This window comes from Chlamydotis macqueenii, chromosome 24 (genome assembly GCF_036417535.1).
Source record: "Chlamydotis macqueenii isolate bChlMac1 chromosome 24, bChlMac1.mat, whole genome shotgun sequence".
NCBI classification, from domain to species: Eukaryota; Metazoa; Chordata; class Aves; order Otidiformes; family Otididae; genus Chlamydotis; species Chlamydotis macqueenii.
The window spans coordinates 508363-532077 of NC_141579.1; the positions used below are offsets into that span (position 1 = coordinate 508363).

Consider the following 23715-nt stretch of genomic DNA (forward strand, 5'->3'; position numbering starts at 1 on the left):
CTGCCAAAATGGGCCGTTTCCCCCCTCCCAACACCCCTCCGGCCCCCAGAGGCCTCCCCAGTCATCGAGGTGGAAGATTTAGCAACTCTGTAACTGCAGGGCAAGATCCAGCGAAAGTTTGGGGCTTGGTTGGTTTTGGGTTTGTTTTTTTTTTTTTTTTTGAAGGTTAGCTGGAGTCACTCCCCTGCGGCTGCTCCGCCGCTGGATTCCCACAGCGAGGAAGAGGCAGGAACGTACCTGCCACCTCCTGCTGCAGCGAGTCCTCCGACGGAGCTGAAACGTGAAACTGCACCCAAGAAGCCAGGGAGGGGAAGGGGAAAAAGGAAAAAAAAAAAGTCCCACCTGGCTAGAAGAGCTCTGAGACATCTCATAGGTATGGGAAATGGGAGAACAACCCACCTTGCATGATTATTTTCCCTCCTGTTGAAAGACAGAAGATTTTTTTTTGCATAGAAAGAGCAAGCAAGGGCTTAATGGGAAAGACAGGTGGTCTGGATGCACAAGTCTCAACCCTTAGCAGGGCTGAACAAGCAGTTTGCCCTAACGTGATAACTGTCACTGGAGAACCACCCGCCGCACCGGAAAGGGAGAAGCAAGCTGGGGAAACCAAGTGGAAAACTGACATGCTCAGCCCTGGGAGTTGTGCTGAGCCATCTACCAAGGAAATCACTGGAAGAACGCTCAATTGAAAAAAAAAAAAAAAAATATATATATATATATATACACACACACACACACACACACAGAGAAGAAACTAACAGTTCTTGGGTACATAGAGACCTCTCGTTAGCTAAAGTAATACAACAAAGAGGGTTTTTGCTGAATTTGCCAAGGACAAACACCATCCCAGAGCGAGCGATGTGGGAGAAGGGGCCACACCAAAGCAGGGTCACGCAGAGAGCGCTGAGCTAGTAGGAAAGAGGACGTGCCTGGAGAAGAGACCTAGCACCAGCTCACCTGCTAACAAGCTAGACCAAAATAGCAAAAAAAAAACCAAAAAAAAAAACCACATGGAGAACACAGTTTGGTCCCCACGTGCCAGCTTTAAGAGTCAGGATTGCAGGTCAAGCTGGAAATTCCCATTTAAAGAGGAAATTTGACTGCCTGATACAAGATTAAAAATCCTGAACGAGTTTTTAAGCTCCATAAGCCAGCATTTTTGATCTGTCTCACCCCAGCTGCAGGGCTCAGAAGCTCCCCAGCCCACTGGAACACGGAGGAAAACTAGAAAACTGACAGAAAAAATCATCACAGCAAGTGGGAAGGCGGCGTGACCTGCTACTCAACAGATCGTAAGCAAAGCAGTAGACAAAAAACCCCGACTCTACATATAAAGGTCAAGTTTACAGTATCAATTAATTCATACAAATTAGACGCTGCCTAACAAAAGGCACCAGGCAGGTTTCCGAGCCGCGTGCAGCGCGCCGATTCAAGCGATTCCATATAAAACGTTATCTGAAATACCAGATCTCAACAGCTCTGTGGGTGAAGACTCGCTCAGTCTCAGGGCTTCTGGGAAAGAAACCAAAGCCCCACTGGAACCCAGCTCACCAGTAAATTCACCGCATTTCCCCGGCGTTTTGCATAGGTTTGTGCGCCAAGACAGGTACGCAGGAGCAGAGCGTCGCGTTAGAAACCCCTCGAGGTATTCATAAGCACAGAAACGAGGAAGACGCAGACTGGGACGTTATCCAGCGCGGGCTAAAAGGCCTGGCAAAAGGAGACGCAGGAAAGGAACTCTTAGAGGAAGCACAAAGAGCAGTTCTGGTGGAATTGCTAGGTGAAGTTCAATGCTTTTCCACGTACAGAATTAGAAATAGCTCATGCCATCTACATCAACTGCTTCCCAATTATGCGTTTCTGGCACCACACCTGAAGCTTTGCTGGTCTTACACCTCATGGCAGCGTCTTATCTCGAGCAGCCAGCAAATTTCAGTGGTCTCGGTACCAGCAAGGGCTTTGTTAGGCAAAGCAGGTCTGCTCGGGGATACGCAGCGGAGGATTTACGAGATGACGAACACCGGCACCGCTGCGCGCTCACGCAAGCAAATCAATTGCCTCACTTCACAATTTCCACATCTGCAGAAGCAGTCTTTAAACAAGTCCGTGTATTTTTAAAGCTCTGACAGTTAAAATCCTCCAGTGACATCACCTGAAGCTGGAGCACAGCTGCCCTATTCCTCTGGCACAGGAGTGAGCCAAAGTAAGCACGAGCCTCGGTTTACAGCACACCTTGGGATAATGAGAGTGCTTGCTGGGATTTGTCCCCCCCGTAGCAGTCAGGCCTCTCCTGACACGGTTTTTTTTGCCCCCTCCTCCTCCATCTTGGGGTAAGAAACACAAAGTTTAGTGCCAGGAGAGGGAACACGCAGAGGCCCCACCTGCCAGCATCCAGAAGGAGTGGGAGGCAAAAACCCAAGAGCACTGGGTAGGGCTGGTCTCCCACCAAACCCCTGGGCTTGCAAAAGGATGAAAAATAACCAAGGGATGGCAAACAAACAAACAAACAAACACCACTCCGAGCTGCTCTCGGCCCACCGCCCGCGCTTCACCTTGCACGCACGGGCACGGCTGTTTACAGGCGCTCGGGGCAGCTTAAGGGTGTAAATCGCATTAATCCAAGCGACAAAGCTACCGCGCTCATCCCTGGGCGAATTACTAATCCCTCGCCGCTAGAGCTGCTCCCATCTTACTTCCTGCTCCTCCTCAGAGGTTAAAAAAGAAAAAAAAAAAAACACCTTTTAACATGGAGCTGGCAGGTAATCCCATCTCAGTATTTCCATCTGCGAGTCCAGCTTTAAATAACCAAATAGTTTTGAGCAACATCGTGGCTTTCTAAGGCTGCTTCGCAAAGCTGCGGGGTTTTTCTGGGATGTAGACAGAGCCAGTTGGAGGCTTCCCTCTTGTTGTGGAGAGGGGATTACAGTAAAAAAAAAGTGTTTATTTCTTTCTAACAGAGCAGTGCTCCGTTATCAAGCCCTCCCCACAAGACAGGCTTGGAATTGATTTAAGAAAAAAAAAAAAAAGTAGGGGTTTGGTTTTGAAGCATTTGACTAATACGAGCAGTGCTCGCCGCCTATTTTAGTTTGGTTGAACAAAAGCACGCTGGTTGTAATTAGGGCATATGATATCAAGTTTAACGGAAAAGCATTAAGAAATCATGCTGTGAAACGTCCAGCGCTGCGCCAACCGAGGCTTTTCGGAATATAGCGGCACGAAGGAGTGGGCCATTGCCTTCAGCAACCACAATTCCCCAAAAGCACTCCCCCCCCCCCCCCTTAAAGAAGTTATGGGCAGGCAGTACACCACATAAATCGCAACTGTCAAAACACCAGAGCTGCAGGAGATGAGCAGAAAAGCAAACCGGCTCCGCGCAGCTCGGCTTTAAGCGCCAGCACAACGGGATTACCTGCTTTGTTCAAAGCAAACGCGGGGCCACGCACCACAAAACCCCAGAGAATAAAAAGTTTACACGCTCCCGGTCACCTCAGCGGCCGTGGAGTGACAACCCCGGTGCTGGGGTTAGTAAATTGTATTTCTGGTGCATGTGTGAAAGACACAACTCACTGAGTAAACACCCCTTCAGAGCTGACAGTTTTACAGCCGCAGGCTTGGCTACTCCTTCTCAGAAACCTCCCAGCACACAGACGCAGCAAATCATTTGGGGAAAGCACTAAAAAAAAATAAAATAAAAATAAAATCAGCTACATAAAGCCATCACGTTTACCCATTCGCCAACCCTTTAAAAAGTTACGAGCCAGGGGCAAAATAAACATCGCCTGTTTTCGGCCCAAGAGTTGTGTGTCATGTCTGAAAAACATTTCCCTTTCGGTCTGAAAACAGCAATATTGGAGACACGCAATAGTCGACTGGAAAGTTCTTTCATTAAAAGTCAGCCAGTGTGTAGTTATTAGGGTTTTTTTTTTTTCTCTGGCAAAGAGACAGACAAGGCAAGCTGAAGTATTTTCACGCTCAAGAACTAGTTAGGTTGAAGGACAGAGGCACCTCAGTGCAAAAATAATAATCACAATAATAATCGGAGTTAAGGTGTCAGGATGCTTTACAGCTGGAGTCCTCGGGCACCTCTTCCTTTCGGGGCTCAAATCGCAGAGAAAACGACCTTACGGATTAAAACCCAGCGACAAGATTATCAATTTTAAAGGCGGCTGAGAGGCCAGGCGCGACCCCGCGCCCAGCCCCTTCCAGCAGAGCAGCGTTTTAACGACAAATATCGCAGAGCCAGGGCAACTCTCCTGTGAAGACCGTAAATCAGTAACAGACTGGAGGCAGAGCACTGGAACTGCGCTCTGAGGGTTTTTTTTTTTATTTTTTTTTCCTCCCAACTCAAAGCGCTCTCTACACAGGCTCAGTTTTAGTCTTTTTCTCCCGCTCAGCCTCACAGACCGAGGACGCACACACGCGCGAAAGAAAAAAAAAAAATTAAAAAAAAAAAAAATACAGAGCCAGATGGTTTGAACAAGCCCCTCCGGTCGCGCCTTGCCTTCGGCGCAGGGGACAGAGTGGGGGGCGCACAGGGGAGCCCAACGAGCGGTACCGGTACCGGTACCGGCGCTGACAGCAGGCGCCGCGTTCCCGCCGAGGAGCCGCCGCCACCTGTGGCCGCGTGCCCAACCCTCCGTTCCCGCCGCTCGCTCCCCTCCCCGTTCCCGCCCGCCCGTTCCCGCCGCCCCGCGCGCCCCCTCAGCCGGCGGCGCGGCGGGAAGCGGCCGCGTTACCTCTCGGCGGCGGCCGCTCCCCCTCCCCGGTACCGGTCCCGGCCCCGCTCGGCGGCGGCTCCCCAGGACATTCCAGGCTGGGGCGGGCGACCCGGCGGCCGACAGCCTCCATCCAACGCCGCCCGGCCGCGCCGCTTATCTCCCCTTCCCCGCCTCCCCGCCCCGCTCCCACCGGCGGCCCCGTGTCGGCGGCGGCGGCACCGCCCTCCTCTCCGCCCTGCTCCCCTCGGCGGCCCGCCCCGCCGGAGCGTACCAACCGGCGGCGGAGGGGAGGGAAGGGAAGGGAAGAGAAGGGGGAGCGGGGCCGGGGCCTGGCCGGTACCGGGGGGCGGCAGCCGGCGGCCGGGGGGCGTGCAGCCGTGCACCGAGCAACCGTGCACCCATGCACAAGTGCAGCTGCGCGCCCGTGCACCCGTGCACCCGTGCAGCTGTGTGCCGAGCAACCGTGCACCCACACAGTCGTGCACCCATGTACAAGTGCAACCATACACCCATGCGGCTGGACACCGAGCAACTGTGCAGTTGTGCACCCGTGCACATGTGCAACCATGCACCCGTGCACTGTGTACCCATGCACCTGTGCACCATGCATCCATGCACCTGTGCAACCATGCACCATGCACCCACGGACAGATGCACCCAGCAACCCTGCACCCATGCAGCCACACGTCCATGCAGGCATGCACTGTGCACCCAGGCACCTGTTCAACCGTACAACCATGCAACCATGCACCATGCATCCACGGCCCTGTGTGACCGTGCTCCACACGCTGTCCAGCCATGCACCGTGCAGCCATGCACTCTGCACCCATGCGCCCACACAACCACGCACCACGCACCAGCTGCTTTCTTGGATGATCCCGAGGGCCGCGTGCTCTGCAAGCGTCCCCGCATGCACCCGTGCAAAGGTTGTTGCCGTGCCCTTGCTGCTCGTTTTCACGCCGACGGGCCTGCAGTCCCTGTTATCAATCCTTTCCTCCTGCACCGAGGGGTTCCCGGCCCTCTTGCACCCCGCTGCAGCTCTCCTGCAGCCGCTCGTACAACCCGAGCATCGTGGCAGCAAGGGAGCGGGAGAGCGGCTCCAGGGTTTTTTTCCGGAAGGCTGGAAAGGCTTCCCGCACGCTGCACACGTGCTGCCTGCAGGATCTTCTGCTGAGAAACCCCCTGCTCCGGTGAGACAGGGCTGAAAAGCAGCGAAAAGTGAGTTTATCGAGGCTTGGACGGCGTCCAGCCGCCAACCGCAGCGAGAGCACGGCGAAGCGTCGGGGAAGCTCCCCTCATTTGCAGCGTAATTTAATATTAACAGCTCCTTAAATTGCCCGGCCTTAGACCTAATCTGCGGGATTAAAAACGGCGAACCCGGAGCGTTTCGGCCTCGTCCTGCGCCCAAACCCTCACTGCTTTTCCCAGCCCTTTCCGAAAAGCCCGAAATATGCCCAAACCACGCCCCAAACACCTCTGATTTTGAGACTTTGCTAAATTTAGGCTGCGTCCGTGCGCGGCAAAAAGGGATTTTTCCCCCAGAAGGGTTTCGCATGGAAAGACTTCAGCAGCGCGTGGAGCAAGCCGGAAAGAAACACAGCTCCTATGTTTAAAAATAAAAGAGAAATTGGCTTTTTTTTTTTAAAAACCCACCCTTGGAACAAAGTTCCTTGGTTTTTGGGCAAACCTACGAGACCAACGGGCTGCGCTACCCTGTGTTTACCAGCCCTAATTTTATCCCTCAGGAGGTTTCCTGCAGGATGTCATCATTTCCAGGAGCGTAAAACGGGAAAAAAACAAGGAAAATGAAGGCTGGAAAAGTCCTCGGCGGATTAGAAATTTAACGCCCCAAAAACCCAAACGAGAGCGGGGTTGGCTCAGCCGACGAGTTAAATCACCTGATTTGCGGCGGCCGCCCGACACGCCAAGGGCTCCAGGATCGCTCTCAGCAGACGAGCAAGATGGCCAAGATTGGGTTTTTTTGGTAAAAATTATCAAAATTGTGATCCTTGCGACACTCCTTCACAGAGCAGGGGTGCTGCCAAATCGCCTTTCCTCCCCGTATGATTTTTGGGTTTTTTTTCCCCTCCAAATTCCCTCCTTTGTGCACTATTTGGATGCGAAACCCCTCATGGAGGTGGGAATTGCTGCTTAATTAGAGAACAGCAATCGCTTTAATTAGCGTGTCGCCATGTCCCTGCTATTTTGCATGGATTCAAATGAGACGCTCATTAGGGAGCGGGCGCCCGGACAAGCTACGCCCTTTCACCGCACGCTGACCTGATTAACCTCCACGAAAGCAAAACGGCGCCGGGGTTTTGGCCAATGCCGGGGTTTGGCCAACGCCGTCGTTTTGGCCAACGCCGGGGTTTCAGCCAGCACCGGGGTTTCAACCGATGCCGAGTTTCGTGCCGGGAGGGATCTCGGCTGCTCCCAGCCGGAAGGCGCAGAACCGCTCGCTTCGGCGCGCTCGCCAGCGGGCCTTGTCTTGCCGAGCTCGTGCCGAGCCGCGCTTCTGCCTTCGCCTGGGTTTTGGCTTTGCAATGGCGTGTTTTCCTCCTTGTGAGATTTCCTTCTTTACAAAGTTTTCTTCCCTGTGAGGTTTTCCACCTTGCAAAATTTGCTTCCTTGCAAGTTTTTTCCTCCCTGCAAAGTTTTCCTTCCTTGCACCATTTTTCCTACTTTTAAGGTTTCCTTCCTTGCAAGAGTTTCCTCCCTTGCAAGATTTTCCTATTGCAAGGTTTTTCCTCCTTGCAAGTTTTCCTTCCTTGCAGGGTTTTCTTCCTCGCAAGGTTCCCTTCTCGCTGTTTTTCCTCCTCACAAGGTTTTCCTCCTTTTCCTTTTAACGATGCTGCCGTTAACGGGGCAGGAGTTTGGGGATTTGATGGTCCCCTTGGTTTTCTCCATGCTGGCGTCGTCGCAGCGAGGGCAATTTTGATTTTTTTTTAAATTTCTCCTACCCCGTAATCCCATCGTCTTGTCACGGTTCCCCGGGAAGCGAGGCTGCTCCAAACAAAGCCCCCAGAGCATCCCAGCTTCCCGGAGTGGGTTTTGCAGCTGTGCCTCGGAGCGTGACCGATTGGGAATGAGCCTTCGCAGCGCGTCTAATGCCGCTCGGACAGGGAGCCTTTCATCCCCTCGTGGGAGCGAGGCCCCAGCATTGAGCCGGCAGCTCCCGGCGATCCGGTTCTCTGCGATCCCAACGCCGCGGGAGCCGGCCAGCACTGCCACGACGTCTTTAGGGGTGAGCGCAGTGGGGACCCCGGTCCTCTCCTTGTCCTGCCGCGGGTTTGGGGTGGGGGAAAGGCCATGGGTGTGTAGAACGGGGTTGGTGTGGGACAGGCAAGGGTGGGAGATGCTCCCCATCGCCACGGAATGGTCACCAGCACTCCATGGGTTCCTCTTCCTGGTCCCCATCACCCCACCCACAGAAGGTTCCTCATCATGGTTTCCATCACCGATCCCCAGCAGGTACCACGTCCCAGTTCCCATCACCCCGTCCCAGTCCCTATCAGATCCCTTGTCCCAGTCCCCATCACCTTGTCCCTGTTCCCGCTGGGTACCTCATCCTGGTCCCCACCACCCTGTCCTCTCCTCATCTCCCCATCCCACTCCCGCCGCGGGGCCAGCCCAGCACCCCAGGGTGCCCCCATTGGCCATCAGCGCCCGGGGGTCTCTTGGGGGGGGGGTCCTGCTGGGAAGGGGGCAGCCAGTGCCAGGCAGCTGCCTGGTGCCCCTCTCCCCGCGGTGATGGAGGAGCCGTTGGGTGGCACCACCTGCTGAACGTGCTCTGCGGTGCGGCAGCGCTTGCGTCAGTGGGGAAGCCGAGGCACGGGGCAGGAACGGGTAGGGAGCCGGTGGCAAGTCATACGGGCGCAAAGGCCGGAGGATGCAGGGGCACGCGCATCACCCGGGAAGAGGAGATGGAGGTGAAGAGGAGGTGAAGGGATGAGGAGAGGCAAGGTAAGAAGATGATGAAGATGATAAGATGAAGAGAGAAGAGACAAGATGAGACAACAGAAGGAGAGGAAAAGAGGAAAGGAGGAGGAGGAGGAGGAGGAAGAGGAACAGGATGATGAGGACAAGGAGAGGAGGAGGAGGAGAAGGAGAAGGAAGAGGAGAAGGAGAAGAGGAGGAGGAGAAGGAGAGGAAGAGGATGATGAAGAGGAGGAGAAGAAGGAAGAGGAGAAGAAGGAGAGGAGGAGAAGAAGAGAAGAAGGAGAGGGAGAAGAATGAGGAGGAGGAGGAGGACGAGAGCTGTTGGCTCCAGAGAAGACATCTCCTTGTGAGCTTTGCCAACCCGTCACTTCAGGGGTTGGCCAGGTTTTTTCTCAGTTTATTTTTCCCCCAGTGAAAAGTGCCTTTTTGACCCAAACACACGTTTTCATCGGGAAGGTTTATTTTGGCTGAAAGCCTTTTTTTTTCTTATTAAAAAGAAAAATTGCAAGGCTAGTGGGAAGGGTCACTTCTGTAAAACTTTTTTTCTTAAAAAAAAAAAAAATCTGGCTTTTTTTTCATCAGAAATACCTTTGCGGGAGGCTTTGGGAGGGAATCATTCCCAAAATCCCCTGTCCCATGCCGTGCCTGGTCCTGCCCGACTTTATCATCCCTCCCTGCACCAAACACCCAGCGACAACAACAACAGAAAATGAGACTTCTTAGAAAATACTCGCTTTTTTTTTTTCCCCAGCAGACCAGAGGATGTTTTTGCCCCCTTTTCCTGTATTTTGGTCATTTAACCCCGCAGAGCCACTCCGGTGCCGGGCTCAGAAATTGCCCTGATCTTTAGGAAGGTGCAAGGAATGGCCCCGTGCAGATGCTGGGTTTTTCGGGACCTTGGGGTTCCCTCCAAGAGAAGCCTGGACCTGCTAGGGGTGGGACAGACCTCACTGCACCCCCTTGGTAGGTTCTGGAAGGTGATATGAGGTCTTCATGGTCCTTGGGACCTCCCCAGCACCCTTCTGCCCCACCGCAGGTTATCTCCAGCCCTGTCTCCAGGATGTACCTCAGGATGACGTTGTGCGTAGCTTCTCGCTGGTCGCGTCTCCAGCCCCATGATCTGGATGAACCTTTGCAGGTAGCATGTCTCCAGTCCTATTCCACGCCTTATCTCCTGGGTGGACCTCAAACCGACGTTGGTAGCTTCTCCCTGCTGTTTCCAGCCCCATCAGATCAACACCACAGGTAGCTCATCTCCAGCCTCATCTCCTGGATGAACCTCAAACGTACATTGCAGGAAGCTTCTCTCCAGCCAGCTTCCAGCCTGATCTCCTGGTGGGACCTCAGACTGATGCTGTATTTAGCTTCTGCCCAACCCTATCGCCAGCCCAGTGTCTTGGCTAGACCTCAAACCAATGTTGAGGTTGCTTGGCTCCATCCTTGTCTCCATGAAGGACACAAACCCAGGGTAGGTACCTTCTCTCCATCCCCATCTTCCTGCAGGACCTCAGACCATCTCCTGCAGCCCCTCTCCACCTTCTCCGAGCTCCCCAAACCCAACCCACCGCCTCACCTTGCCCAGCAGTGCCCATCCCCGACCTCGGCTGGACCTGGCTGGTGGTGGACACCCCTGGAGGGACCAAGGCGATGGCGGAAGGAGAACCGGAGATGGGCGGAGGGGACGGAGCACCTTCCAAATTGACACCATATGGCTGTTCCTCGTCCCTGGGCCCAGTAAATAGGCCTTTCACGCTGGGCCGGTTGCCATAGGAGCAAACACGCAGGAAATATCCCAGATAACTCGAATCGTGGTGAAAACATATGTTTTGGATAAAACCCGGCAGAAAATGGCCCCGTTTAACCCCTCCCGGGCACCGGTTTAACCCCTTTCCCCTCTCTCTGCGTGCACGGGGTGGGGAAACCGAGGCACGTCGGCTCCCCGTCCCCGCGTCGCCCAGCGGTGGGAAAGCTGGTGAGCGCCTGGCGACGGAAGCGCGGTCGCTGGCGGGTCCCCAGCCTCGTCTCGCCGCCGCCTCCTCCTCGACGCTCCTTATCAAGACGGATGGCTGGATGCAAGGCCGCGCGCTCGCTCCGCAAGCATTCCGCTTTGATTTGCCAAGGAATTTGCTTTGCTTTTGCTTTTTTTTCCCCCCTCCCCTCTTTTTCCAGCCTCGTCCCAACCTTTCCTTATCGCATCTGGCGCGCAGCGGGCCCCCAGCGCTCCCCCTGGCCGCCCTCCAAGCGCCGAAGGCGAAGCCGCCAGCCAAGCTGCCGCGGCGCGGCCAGGTTTCCCAGCGCCACGGCGTCCCGCGAAGCCGGGCCCCGAGCAAACCGATGGGAAGGGGAAACTGAGGCACAGAAAGCCTGAAAAGCTGCTGCGGTGTCGCCGGCTCCTGCAAAGTGGCTTCGTGCATCCCTGTGTGCTGCAAACATTCCTGTGTGCTGCGAAAGTCCCTGCGTGCTGCTGCAAACGTCCCTGTGTGCTGCAAGAATCCCTGCATGCTGCAAACATCGTCGTGTGCTGCAAGCATCCCCGTGTGCCACACATCTCTCCATGCACCAGAAGGATCCCTGTGCCGCAAACATCCCTGTGTGTTGTGAGCATTGCTGCATCCTGCAAGAATCCCTGCGTGCTGCAGACATCCTCATGTGCTGCAAGCATCCCCATGCGCCATAAATTTCCCCGTGCACTGCAACGCCCTCGTGGGCTGCAAGCATTCCTGTTTGCCACAAATATCTCCATGCACTGCATGTATCCCTGCGTGCTGCAAGCACCCCCATGCGCTGCAAGCATCTCTGCATGCTGCAAACATTCCTGTGTGCTGCTGCAACCTTGAACGCTGCAAACATCCCTACATGTTGCAAACATCGCTGTGTTGCGAGCCTCGCTGCGTGCTGCCAGCACCCCAGCCCGCTGCAAACATCGCTGCGTGCTGCAAACATTGCTGCGTGCTGCAAACATTGCTGCGTGCTGCCAGCACCCCAGCCCGCTGCAAACATCGCTGCGTGCTGCAAACATCGCTGCGTGCTGCCAGCAGCCGTGCACGCCGCACACATCCTGACGCGCTGCAAATGGCCTCGCATCCTGCCAGCATCCCTGCGCCCTGCAACACCTCCTGGCGCCTTTGGCTTCCCTGTCCCACGAGCAGGATTTGGCACGGAAGGGTTGCAGCTCCAGCACGTGGGAAGGACCAAACCGCGGGAATGTGGGAGCAAAACCTGGGATGAAGCAGCGATAACCAGCAGGAGGTAAGCCGGCCGACCTGGGATTTCTCCCGGTGCCGTCGTGTAAATACTGCTGACGGGAGGAATGTGCGAGCGCGGAGGAGAAATCCCCTTCCCCAGCCGCAGCATCGCCTCGCTCCTCCCTCGCAGCAGGGATCAGAACCCCTCCAGAGGGTTTTTTTTTTTCCCCTCCAATGCTCCTGTGCTATTTTTTTCCCCGTCTTTATTTTGGCAGGGCGCACACGCCCGGCAAGGTGCACTATCCCCGCGACCCGGCCCGCGATGCCAAGCGATCCCAAACTCATTTTCCCTCTTCAGCTGCTCAGCCCTCCGAGCAAAGCACGGCAGACGCAATCAGTTTAATTTTTCCCTCTCTTTTTGACGCTTTTTCCAGCCAGTCCCGTCCTCGCACCCAAACCCCTGTGCCCGAGGTGGGTGGTGGTGGGTGCTGAGCCCGCCGAGACGATGCCAAATCAAGGGAGGAATGAAGCAACGAGACAAACCCTCTGGAACGATGAGGAAAAATGCGTTTTCCCTGCCGGATCCCCTTGCTTTCCTCCTCTCCACATCCCCCAAAATCCGGGCAGAGGCCAAATGACGCTCGAACACCACTTAAAGGTTCGGTTCCCTGCGCCCTTCCTGCATTGCTTTGCTCTTTTCTCCCCCGACGCTCGGCTTGCTCCCTGCCTGGGGGGTGCGAAGCAGTGGAGCGGTTAATTTTTTGGGGACACTTTGGGTTTTTTTTTAGGGTGTTTTGGGTTTCTTTAGGGCCTTCGGGGGTCCCTACTCGACAGCGAGAGCAGCCTTTTCTCCCCACCCTGCCCAAGAATGTTTCTGCCGATATTAAACCCGACCTGGAGGCATTTTGAAGGAGCGGACTTCCTCGCCAAAAAAATGACCTCAGCCTCTCTGGTTTGGAGCTTTTTTTTTTTTTTTTTTACCTTTTTAAAGCATTTTTCTCCCTCTCCTGCCTGCCGGGCAAGAGGCACCGATGGGGTCTCTCACCCGTGGCCCCGCTGTCACCGCCGGGCTGCATCTGCAGTGCCAGTCCCCTGATTTTGGGTTAAAACCTACAAATATCCAGTTTTAACCTGCAAATTTCCCACTGCAAAACCCCCTCCCTGCTGCTGACAGGAGGATCCAGGGGCCAAACCTGCAGGAAAAACTCCACTGTGCACCATTGTCCGGGTGCTCAACGACCTGCAAAACTCACGTCCCTGATGAAATAAAAGGGGGAAAAAGCCCAAATAAAAAGCCAGCATCCACGATGTTTTCTGGAAGGGTTTTTTTTTGCAGCAGTTTCCTTAACAGGCTCCTCTGTGTTTTTGCTTTTATTAATGTGGCGGCCTTCCTGAGGCCGCTGCGATGCTTTTGCAAGAGCTAAAACATCTCCCGAGTTAAAAATCCAGCCCCTCCGGCACCTCCACAGTGGGAAACGCTGAGGAGAAAGGAAGGAGACACTGGTTTAGAAAGGGAAATGCTGGATTTGGGCGTTTTGGATGGAATTGCTCCGGCTTTAGGGGATTTTTTTTAATTAATATTTGATGTCTTGGACCCCATAGCTGATGGGGGCAGTTCAGAAAACAGAAATGCTTCTGCACGAAGCAAACCTGTGGCTTGCCAGTCCCTGAAAGGCTGATGTTAGCGGGAAAATTCCAAATTTGTCCCTAAAAAACAGATGGGGAAGTGGTTCCGGCATTTTTCTCGGCTCCAAGTGGTGCGTCGCCGTCCTGGAGCTGCATCCTGCATCCCAAATCCTGCAGCTGCATCCCATGTCCTGCACTCCGTGTCCCGCATCTGCACCTGCACCCTGCACCTGCACCCCCCCATTGCTGAATTGCAATTAAAGTAATTTGCAAAGTGGGATGTGGGAGAGCGGTGTTCCCAAACCAACCCGCGTAGGGATGCGGCGGGAAGGTTTCCCCATCCGCCGGGAGCTCTGTCCCCTCCCCGAATCACCGCCCCGGCACATCTGGTGGGCAGATGTGGCCACGCGGCCGGGCTCTGCCTCCCAGATGGGAGACAAGCGGTGAAATCCCTGTGTGAGATTCGAAAGCCATTCATTTTCCCTTGGAAATCTGCAATTCCCGGCTCGTTGCACGCACTCCCCATCTCCGAGGGTGCGCAGCCAGGCTTGCGCCGCGCCGCTCTGAGGCTGGATCACCCCTTGTCCTGCACCCCCATCCCGTATCCGCACCCTAAATCCCACTTCTGCATCACACCTCCTACGTCCTGCATCCCGCCTCCGCGTCCCAAATCCCGCTTCTGTGCCACATTCCCCGTGCCTGGCGTCCTTCAGCTGCACCTTAAACCCCGTTTCCCACGTTGCCTGTCCTGTATCCCACATCAGCATCCTAAAATTCTGCTTCTGCATCCCAAATCCCATGTCCTGCACCTGCATCCTAAATCCTGCATCTCTCCTGTCGTCTCCCGCCGTGTCCTCCATCCCACATCTGCACCCAAAATCCCACGTCTGCAGCCTGGATGCTGTGTCCTGGATCCGTGTCCTGTGTCTGGAAACCTGCATCAGCATCCTAAATCCATCCTAAATCCTAAATTCCACTTCTGCATCCGTGTCCTGTACCCTCCACCTGGAAACCTGCGTCTGCAGCCCAAATCCTCCATCCCACATCCTGTGTCTGCTTCCTCAGTCCTGTACCTGCTTCCTCAATCCGGTTATTTTTTCCCTAAAGCTCGTATCTGCACCCTAAATCCCGCATCCTGCATTCTCTGTCTACATCCTAAATACTCCGTTCCACATCCTGCATTATGTCCTAAATCGTGTCCCCCCTCTGCATCCCCCATCCCGCATCTAAGTCCCAAATCCTCCATCCCACATCTGCATCCTAAATCCTCTCCTGTATCTGCATCCCCAAATCCTGCATCCCGTACTTGTGGCCTGAGGCCTCCATCCAAATCCTGCATCCCATCTGCATCCCACATCCCAATCCCAAATCCTTGGTCCCATATCTGCATCCTGAATCCTCCATCCCGTGTCTACATCCTAAATCCTGCGCCCCCTATCTGCATCCTCCATCCTGCATCCACATCCCAAATCCTGCGTTCCATGGCTGCATCACGAATCCTCCATCCTGCATCTGCATCCTAACTCCGTTCCATATCCGAATCCTGAATCCTCTGGCCCGCATCCTGCGCCTGCATCCCAACCCTACATCCCGTCCGCATCCAGACCTTAAATCCTCCATCCCGCATCTACATCCTCAAATCCTCCGTCCCACATCTGCACCCTCCGTCCCCATCCCAAATCCTCCATCCCGCATCCCCGAATCCCGGGACGCTGCGGGGCGGCCAAAACCAACCTGCGTCCGTGGCAGCGCCATGAATTGGTGATGAGGCGGAGGGGGGGGGGCCGCGGCCGCCCCGCCCGCCGATAAATGTTGGTTTAAGGAATTCTGCACGCTCCGGTGCCTCTCTGAGAGCGCCTTGTCCCGGCCGGGGCCGCACAATGGGCGCTTTCAGGGGCCCGGCTCCGCGCTGCCCCTTTTTACCCGGCTAAATTTTAAAATAAACCTTTTATCCCCCTAGAATTTCCCCCAAAAGTGGAAAATAACCCCCTCCCCAGAGGGGAAAAAAAAAACCAAACCAACAAAAATCGATCGCAAATTGGGGTTGAAAATCATTCCCGTGGGATAATTGAGCCTGGGTAACGCGCGAGAGCCTAGGAGCGCGAGCGGTGCGTGGAAACATTCCCTACGACTCCCCCAAAATAACCAAAAATAGGTGAAATAACCCAAAATAATAGGTGAAAAAAAAAATTTGTTGCTCAAGGGGAGGCTTTTCCCTCGCAGCCCCACTCATGCAACGAGTTGTGTCCAGCCCCACACTCTCCCAAGAAAACCTTAATTCCCAAAGTGTTCCCAAAGTTTTTACATTTTTTTTTTTTTCTCCTTAAAAATATAAATTCCTGGGGGGAGTGAACCAGAAAACCCTGTATTCAGCCTAATTATCCCCCCCAGCCGCAGTCTGTGATCTGCGGGACAATTAAAAGCGCTTAATCTCGCCTGAAAAGCAAACAAGGTGGGGGGGGGTCGGGGGGGGCGGCGTCTTCCTGCTTCCCCCTCGCCCGCTGCTGCCGGGGTCTCGCTCCCCGGCTGCAATATAAATACGCAATTAAAAAATCGCCGCTAATTGCTTCGCCAAAGGGGGGTTCCCTCCAGGGAAAACAAAAAAAGACGAGGAAAGGGATATTAAAAAAACTTAAAAAAAGGGGAGAAAAAAGAGCATTTTCCACCCCAATAATTAAACCCTGCGGCAGCTTTGGGGAGAAATTGCGGAGACGTCTCAGAATTTGCACCCTGGGTTCAAATGGGGTTTTGGGGGGGGGATGCTCTTTTCTGGCGGGGGAAGGTGTTAATCCCCAGCTCTTCTCTCTCGCTCCAGCGCTAACAGCCCCTGGCAGCTCTCCCCTCCTCAGCCCTTCCGAAAAGCAATTAAGCGGGGTCGGAAAATGAGGGCAGCCGCTGAGGCAGGGGGGGACGGGCGGGGTGTGGGGGTCAGCCCCCAAACCCTGGGCAGGGGTGTAACGAGCTGCTTTGGGGCCGCAGGGCTTGGCGGCGATCCCAGAGCGGTATTTACGCCGGCGGAGCAACGCTGCGCCATCAGTAGGTTTCAGAGTGAACGAGCCCTGCGCTCACTGAGATCCCCACCCTCTGCTGGCCGCGCCAGGATGGGACCCGCGGCAGCCTCCGCCTTGCACCGCGCAGCTCGCTTTGTTCCCCCGCCCAGGGCTTTATTAAATCTTTAAAATCCAAAGCGCGCAGTCGGGCGCCTTCACGGCGTTCGCGTGCTGCCGCCGGAGCCCCAGCAGGAGGAAGAAGAGGAAGAGGAGGAAAAGGAGGAGGAGGAGGAGGCAGGTGGGGTGCAGGGGGCTCAGGTGGCGGGCAGCCAGACTTTCTGGGTGCTGATGATGTCGCTGAGCTTGCCCTTGATTTTCAGGAAATGCCTCTTGAACTCCAGGCCGTCGCCCTGCACGGGGAGAGTTGTGTCGGCTCGCACCCCCTTGCACACGCCGGGCACGCCCTCTGCGTCGCCGTGCACCCGCCTGGCGTGACTCGCATCGCCTTGCACCCACTCAGCGCCACCTTGCACCCACCAGCCGCTGCCTTGCATCACCTTGCACCTACCAGGCACTGCCTGCACCACTGGCACCCCCCAGCACCGCCTTGCACGGTCCTGCATCTCCTCACACCCAGCCTTGCGCGGTCCTGCATCTCCTCACACCCAGCCTTGCGCGGTCCTGCATCTCCTCACACCCAGCCTTGCGCGGTCCTGCATCACCTCACACCCAGCCTTGCGCGGTCCTGCATCTCCTCGCACCCAGCCTTGCGCGGTCCTGCATCTCCTCACACCCAGCCTTGCGCGGTCCTGCATCTCCTCGCACCCAGCCTTGCGCGGTCCTGCATCTCCTCACACCCAGCCTTGCGCGGTCCTGCATCTCCTCACACCCAGCCTTGCGCGGTCCTGCATCTCCTCACACCCAGCCTTGCGCGGTCCTGCATCTCCTCACACCCAGCCTTGCGCGGTCCTGCATCACCTCACACCCAGCCTTGCGCGGTCCTGCATCACCTCACACCCAGCCTTGCGCGGTCCTGCATCTCCTCACACCCAGCCTTGCGCGGTCCTGCATCTCCTCACACCCAGCCTTGCGCGGTCCTGCATCTCCTCACACCCAGCCTTGCGCGGTCCTGCATCTCCTCACACCCAGCCTTGCACGGTCCTGCATCTCCTCGCACCCAGCCTTGCGCGGTCCTGCATCTCCTCGCACACCCAGCCTTGCGCGGTCCTGCATCTCCTCACACCCAGCCTTGCGCGGTCCTGCATCTCCTCACACCCAGCCTTGCGCGGTCCTGCATCTCCTCACACCCAGCCTTGCGCGGTCCTGCATCACCTCACACCCAGCCTTGCGCGGTCCTGCATCACCTCACACCCAGCCTTGCGCGGTCCTGCATCTCCTCACACCCAGCCTTGCGCGGTCCTGCATCTCCTCGCACCCAGCCTTGCGCGGTCCTGCATCTCCTCACACCCAGCCTTGCGCGGTCCTGCATCTCCTCACACCCAGCCTTGCACGGTCCTGCATCTCCTCGCACCCAGCCTTGCGCGGTCCTGCATCTCCTCGCACACCCAGCCTTGCGCGGTCCTGCATCTCCTCACACCCAGCCTTGCGCGGTCCTGCATCACCTCACACCCAGCCTTGCGCGGTCCTGCATCTCCTCGCACACCCAGCCTTGCGCGGTCCTGCATCTCCTCGCACAGCCTTTCACGCATCTCACACCACCCTGCACGCTTTTGCATCTCCTTGCCTCCACCCTGCATGGTCTTGCAAGACCCCGCGCCCACCCTGGCCCGCTCTGCTCACCTTGGAGAGGCGGAAGTCCACCAGAATCTTGCTCTCCATCTCCACCAGGTTCACCTTGAAGATGAGTTTGTTGTTCCTCCTGTCCGTGGTCGAGATGGTGACCTGCGAAACAACGGCAAACGGGGATCCCCCGAATTATTCGCAGATGCAACAGCACGGAGAGGGGGTCCCACCCCAGCGTTTCGCACCCCAGTCCCCACCTGGTTCGTGCAGCTCTTCTTCCAGCCGTACCCCATCTTCTCACACACCTCTTGCAGGGCGCGGTAAGAGCCGTCGGCGTCCAGTTTGGTGAAGAAGCGTGTCATCCTCTTCACCAGCCGCTGCCACGGGCTCTGCCGACCCCCCCCCAAAAAAAACCAAACGTGCAAAAGTTACAAATCGCGCCAAGCTGCAGCCCCGCCTCTGCAAAACCCCGGCTGTCAGAGGATGAGCGCTGCCAAGCTGCACCCCCTGATGGTGAGCGCCGCGAGCTGCAGCTGCCGGGCTGCGACGCTGCGTTAGAAATATTGCAAAGCTGCACCTCAGGTATAACAAACAGTGCAAAGTTGGACCTGATATTCTAAATCGGATGCGAAGCTGCATCCCAAATGCTGCCGAGCTGCACCGATACCCTAAATGCTGCAAAGCTGCAGCCTGATACTAAAAATACTGCAAAGCTGCACCCCAAAAACCTGCAAACCTGCATCCTGCAGTGATAAACACTGCAAAGCCGCAACCCCAGTATTGCAAAGTTGCTCCCTAATCTTAGATGCACTGCAAAGTTGCCCTCCAAATTCTGCAACACTGCGCCCCAAAGGTTGCAAGGTTGCATCCTGAGATGACAAACCTCACAAAGCTGCACCCTGAGAGGAAAACCAATGCACGGTCGCACCTCCAATACTGCAAAAGTTGCATCCTGCTATTATAAACGCTGCAAAGTTGCACCCTGAATGCTGCAACGCTGCGCCCTGCAAGAACCAAACCCGCGGAGCCGCACCTGGGAGGAGCCCGGAGTGCCGAGGAGCTGGCTGTTGAGCAGCATGTGCTCGGGGCAGGCGGGCTGCGAGAAGCTGATCCCTTGCACGAGTTTGTCGATGCTGGCCGCCCCGCTCTCCCAGAGCGCCCCGCCGGTGCCGGGCTCCGGCTGCGACGTGGAGTAGCTGGCTTTCTCCTCGCTGCGACAGAAGGGGAGACGGGAGGTTAGGGGCGGCGGCGCGGAGGGGAGGCTGCGAGGGTGGGGAGCGGGGAGATATCCCAGCGTGGGAGTTGCAGCGCTTTGGGATTTTGCAGGATTTTCTGGTGCATGTGCAAGCAGGGCGAACACGGGCTCATGCACGCACCGAGCTGGTTGCCATCAGACCGCTTCCCAGTGAGAAGACAGGGAAAGAAAGCCCTGCAGCATGCAAAGAACTGCAACGTGCAAAGAACCGCAACGTGCAAAGAACCGCAACGTGCAAAACCCTTCGGTGTGCAAAGCTCTGCAACGAGCGAAGCCCCACAGTGTGCAAAGCCCTGCAACGAACAAACAACTACCACATGCAACGTCTCGCAGCGTGCAAAGCTCTGCAACGAGCAAAGAACTGCAACGTGCAAAACCCCACAGCGTGCAAAGCCTTGCAACATGCAAAGAACTGCAACGTGCAACACCTCGCGGCGCGCAAAGCCCTGCAGTGCACAAAACCCTACAGCGTGCAAAGCTCTGCAACGCGCAAAGTCCCACAACGCGCAAAATCCTGCAAAGTGCAAAACTCTACGGTGTGCAAGGCCTTGCGACGTGCAAAGCCCCGCACCGTGCAAGGCCCCTGCGGCGGGGAGGGACGCAAAGGGAGGCGGGGGCTCACCCCAGCGTGCCCTTCACCGGCGAGAAGTCCGTGTCGGAGCGGACGTGCTTGGAGAAGGTGCCGGGGGAGTCGCTGACGCCGCCCGAGGACCCGCGAGCTCGCTTGACGCCTGGAAAGGGACAAAAGCGCCCAATCGCTCCCCCACCTCCCGCCACCCGATTTGAGGGGGGCGCGCGCCCCCCGCCCAGCCCCTCACCCTTTTTGAGGGGTCTGCAGTACCACCGGTCCTTCTTGATGTCGGGGATGGTGATGCGCGCCGCCGGGCTCTCCGTCAGGATCTTGTGCAGCAGCGCTGAGGGAGACAGAGCGGGACGGGGAGAATGGCGACGGCTGGCGCGGACCGGGGGTCCGGGCGCCGCCGGCTGCGGGGCGCTTACCTAAGGGCGCCGAATCGATCTTCTTCCAAGGCGGGAGGTAGGTTTTCCTCTCCTTCCAGTCGCTGTACTCCTGGCAGCTGTCGCTGGGCTGGTCCCAGGGCAGCTCTGCCGCAGGGAAGAACGCGCTGCGCTATCGCACCGGCGCGCAGGGAACAGCGCGGCGCGGTTTGCACCGGGAGATTTTTTTGCAAAGCAGGGTCACAAAAACAGGTTCTGTGCGGTTTTAAAGGGTGGCAACGGGCAAAAGCGCGCAGCGTGCGAAGGCACTGCAATGTGCAAAAGCCCCGTGGCGTGCAATGCGTGAAGTCCTGTGACGTGCAAACGCCCCGCAACGTGCAAAAGCCCTGCAGCGTGCAAAAGTATTGCAACGTGCAAAAGCCCTGTGACATGCAAACACCCTGTGGCGTGCAAAGACTTCCAGCGTGCAAAAGCTCCCCCGTCGCATTTTATGTACGTCCCTCACGCGCCTTGTCCACCCCCCCCCCCAATTCCACAGGCACCCCTGCGCGTCGCGGGCAGCCCACCTCCGGCCAGCATGGCGGTCAGCACCACGCCGCAAGCCCAGACGTCGACGGGCTCGGCCCTGAACTCGGGGCGTCGCAGCAGCTCGGGGGCCACGTAGGGCAAGGTGCCGCACATCTTGTTGAGCAGCCGCTCCCGGCCGTTGTGCTTGAAGACGGTGGCCAAGCCGAAATCGGAGATTTTCAGGTTATCTGGGCCCAGATCCGAATGAAAAATCCAGGGGCAACGTGCAAAAGTAAGAAGGTGAGATGCAACATTAAAAACGCAACACGCAAAAATAAACACGCAACATGCAATATTAAGAAAGCAACACACAACATTAAAAGAGCAAAATGCAAAAATGCAAAAGTAAAAACACAACATGCAGAATAAAAAATGCAGAATGCAAAATTAAACACGCAAAATGCAAATTAAAAATTAAACAGACGAAACGCAAGAATAAAAATGCAAAATGCAAAAAATTTGCAGAATAAAAATTGCAAAAATGCAGACGCAAAATGCAAAAACGCAAGATGCAGAGTAAAAAATGCAAAATGCAGAACGCAAAATCAAAAATACAGAACGCAAAATCAAAAATGCAGAACGCAAAATCAAAAATGCAGAACGCAAAATCAAAAATGCAGAACGCAAAATCAAAAATGCAGAACGCAAAATCAAAAATGCAAAACGCAAAATCAAAATCAGGCGGGGGACGGAGAGGGACGCCTCGCTGCCCCACCTCGCTCATCCAGCAGCAGGTTCTCCGGCTTCAGGTCGCGGTGGGTGATGCCCATGCTGTGCAGGTAGACCTGGGGGCGGAGCGCAAGGTCAGCGGCGTGCGGGGAAACGCCGGCGCCGGCGTCGCCGCCCTACTCACCACGCCGGCGATCAGCTGCTGGAAAAACCGTTGCGCCTCCGGCTCCGGCATCCCGATATCCGGCTCTGCGCGAGAGGAAGACGAAGGGGAAGAATAATTCCCAGCCGCTTCAGGATTAATTATTCAACGCATCATTTTATATAAAAACCGGGATTCCGAGGCGGGCGCACCGATGCGGTCGAAGAGCTCGCCGCCGCTGCAGTACTCCAGGAACAGGTACTGCGTGGCGCCCTCCCGCCGGTGCCCGTAAAACCTGACGACGTTCTCGTGGTTGAGCATCTTGTTGATGCAGATTTCCTTCTTGATGTTCTCCGGGCAGTCGGCCGCTCGCGTCGTGTCCACGATTTTCACCGCCACGGCCTCCTCGGTGCGGCGGTTGACGGCCAGCTGCACCCTGCAGCCGGCCGGGGCGGTCAGCAGGCGCCCGGCCGGCACAGAACGGCAGGGCGGGGGGACAGGCAGTGGGTGCGGGAGGGGCACGTAACAGCCGCGTGGCGGGCAAGCAGCGGGCAAGTGAAGGGCAAGCAGTGGCCAAACAGTGGGCAAGCAGTAGCCACACACGGGTGCATAATGGCCAAGCAGTGGCCAAACAGCGGGCACAAACAGGGCACACAGCGGGCACACAGCGGGCATGAAAGCAGCACGCAGTGGCCAAACCGTGGGCAAGCAGTGGCCAACAGTGGGCACACAAGGAACATGCAATGGGCAAGCAGTAGCCACGTAGAGGGTGCACAAGGGGCACGCAGTGGGCAAGCAGTGGCCAAACACTGGGCAAGCAGAGGGCGCATGAAGGCCAAGCAGTGGGCATACACAGGGCAAGCAGTGGCCGTGCAGTGGGCAAGCAGCGGCCACACACAGGGCACACAAGAAGCACGCATTGGGCAAGCAGTAGCCACACAGCGGGCATGGAAGGGGCACGCAACAGCAGCGGGCAAGCAGTGGCCACACATGGGCACATAAAGGGCATGCAACAGGCAAGAAGCGGACAAACAGTGGGCGCAGAGGGGGTGTATGGTGGCCAAGCAGTGGGCAAGCAGTAGCCATGCAGTGGGCAAGCAGTAGCCATGCAGTGGGCACAGACAGGGCAACCAAAGGGCAAGCAGGGGGCAAGCAAAGGGCAAGCAGGGGGCAAGCAGGGGGCAAGCAGTAGCCACACACTGGGCTCGGAAGGGGCGTGCAGCAGCACAGAAGCGGGCAAGCAGTAGCCACACAGCGGGCACGTACGGGGCAAGCAGTGGGCACACGATAGCCAAGCAGCGGGCACACGATAGCCAAGCAGCGGGCACACGATAGCCAAGCAGCGGGCACAGAAGGCGCCAAGCAGTAGCCACACAGTGAGCACGGAAGGGCCACGCAACAGCCAAGCCGCGGGCAACCCGCAGCCACACACGGGCACATAAAAGGCACAGAGAGCGCAGGCAAAGGCCACGCAGCGGGCACAGAAGGGGCAAGCGAAGCCCAAGCAGCGGGCAAGTGGTCGCCACGCAGGGGCACAGAACGGGCACGCAGCGGGCAGGCAGCGGGCAGGCAGCAGCCACACCTGGGCACAACACGGCCCGAGCGGGGGCGAGCGGCACCCCGGGCCCAGGCCGGGCGCCCAGGGCGGCGAGCAGCGCCCCCCCCGCGCCCCCCCCACCCCCCCCGCCACTCACTCCCCGTAGGCGCCCTCGCCCAGCGTCTGCACCAGGTCCCAGTCCTCCACGAACGGCACCGCCATCCCCCGCCGCCGCCGGGCCCGGCCCCGGCCCCGGCCCCGTTCCCGTTCCCGTTCCCGTTCCCGCCGCCGCCGCCTCCGGGCCACGCCCCGCCCTGCGCGCGCACAGCTCACAGCGCACAGCGCCCGGGCCCCGCCCCGCCCCCCCGGCGCGCGGGCCCCTCCCCG

General features: G+C 56.9%; 2 protein-coding genes across 5 annotated transcripts in view; both read right to left on the reverse strand.

Annotated features, from left to right (window-relative positions):
• The window catches only part of CDON (cell adhesion associated, oncogene regulated), a 62634-nt gene extending 47412 nt beyond the window's left edge, over positions 1–15222 (reverse strand). The window contains exon 1 of one of the 4 annotated variants that reach the window (XM_086766247.1): positions 15203–15222. The gene's annotated coding sequence lies outside the window, so the exon portion shown is untranslated. Of the gene's footprint in view, positions 1–342; positions 364–3567; positions 3663–4736; positions 4865–15202 lie in introns of those variants that run through there. The other 3 variants (XM_086766245.1, XM_086766246.1, XM_086766249.1) reach the window with 3 other exon arrangements.
• A 1385-nt stretch (positions 15223–16607) lies between these two features.
• Positions 16608–23550, reverse strand: CHEK1 (checkpoint kinase 1). Its single transcript, XM_086766180.1, has 12 exons — positions 23486–23550; positions 22004–22227; positions 21834–21898; positions 21696–21765; positions 20980–21168; positions 20456–20560; positions 20275–20370; positions 20079–20187; positions 19235–19412; positions 18459–18590; positions 18259–18360; positions 16608–16868 (listed from the first exon to the last, which is right to left on the reverse strand). The coding sequence occupies exons 1-12, from the start codon at positions 23548–23550 to the stop codon at positions 16773–16775; spliced, it is 1431 nt and encodes a 476-aa protein (XP_086622306.1). The 3' UTR covers positions 16608–16772.
• Positions 23551–23715: the final 165 nt, after the last annotated feature.

Excerpts from the sequence above, each read along its gene's own strand:
- CHEK1 (XM_086766180.1), bottom strand. The coding sequence starts at position 23,550 with ATGGCGGTGCCGTTCGTGGAGGACTGGGACCTGGTGCAGACGCTGGGC. Across the intron at positions 21,899-22,003 it reads CGAGCTCTTCGACCGCATCG|AGCCGGATATCGGGATGCCG; the intron begins GTGCGCCCGCCT and ends CCTCTCGCGCAG. Across the intron at positions 20,188-20,274 it reads CTGCAGACCCCTCAAAAAGG|GCGTCAAGCGAGCTCGCGGG; the intron begins GTGAGGGGCTGG and ends GTCCCTTTCCAG.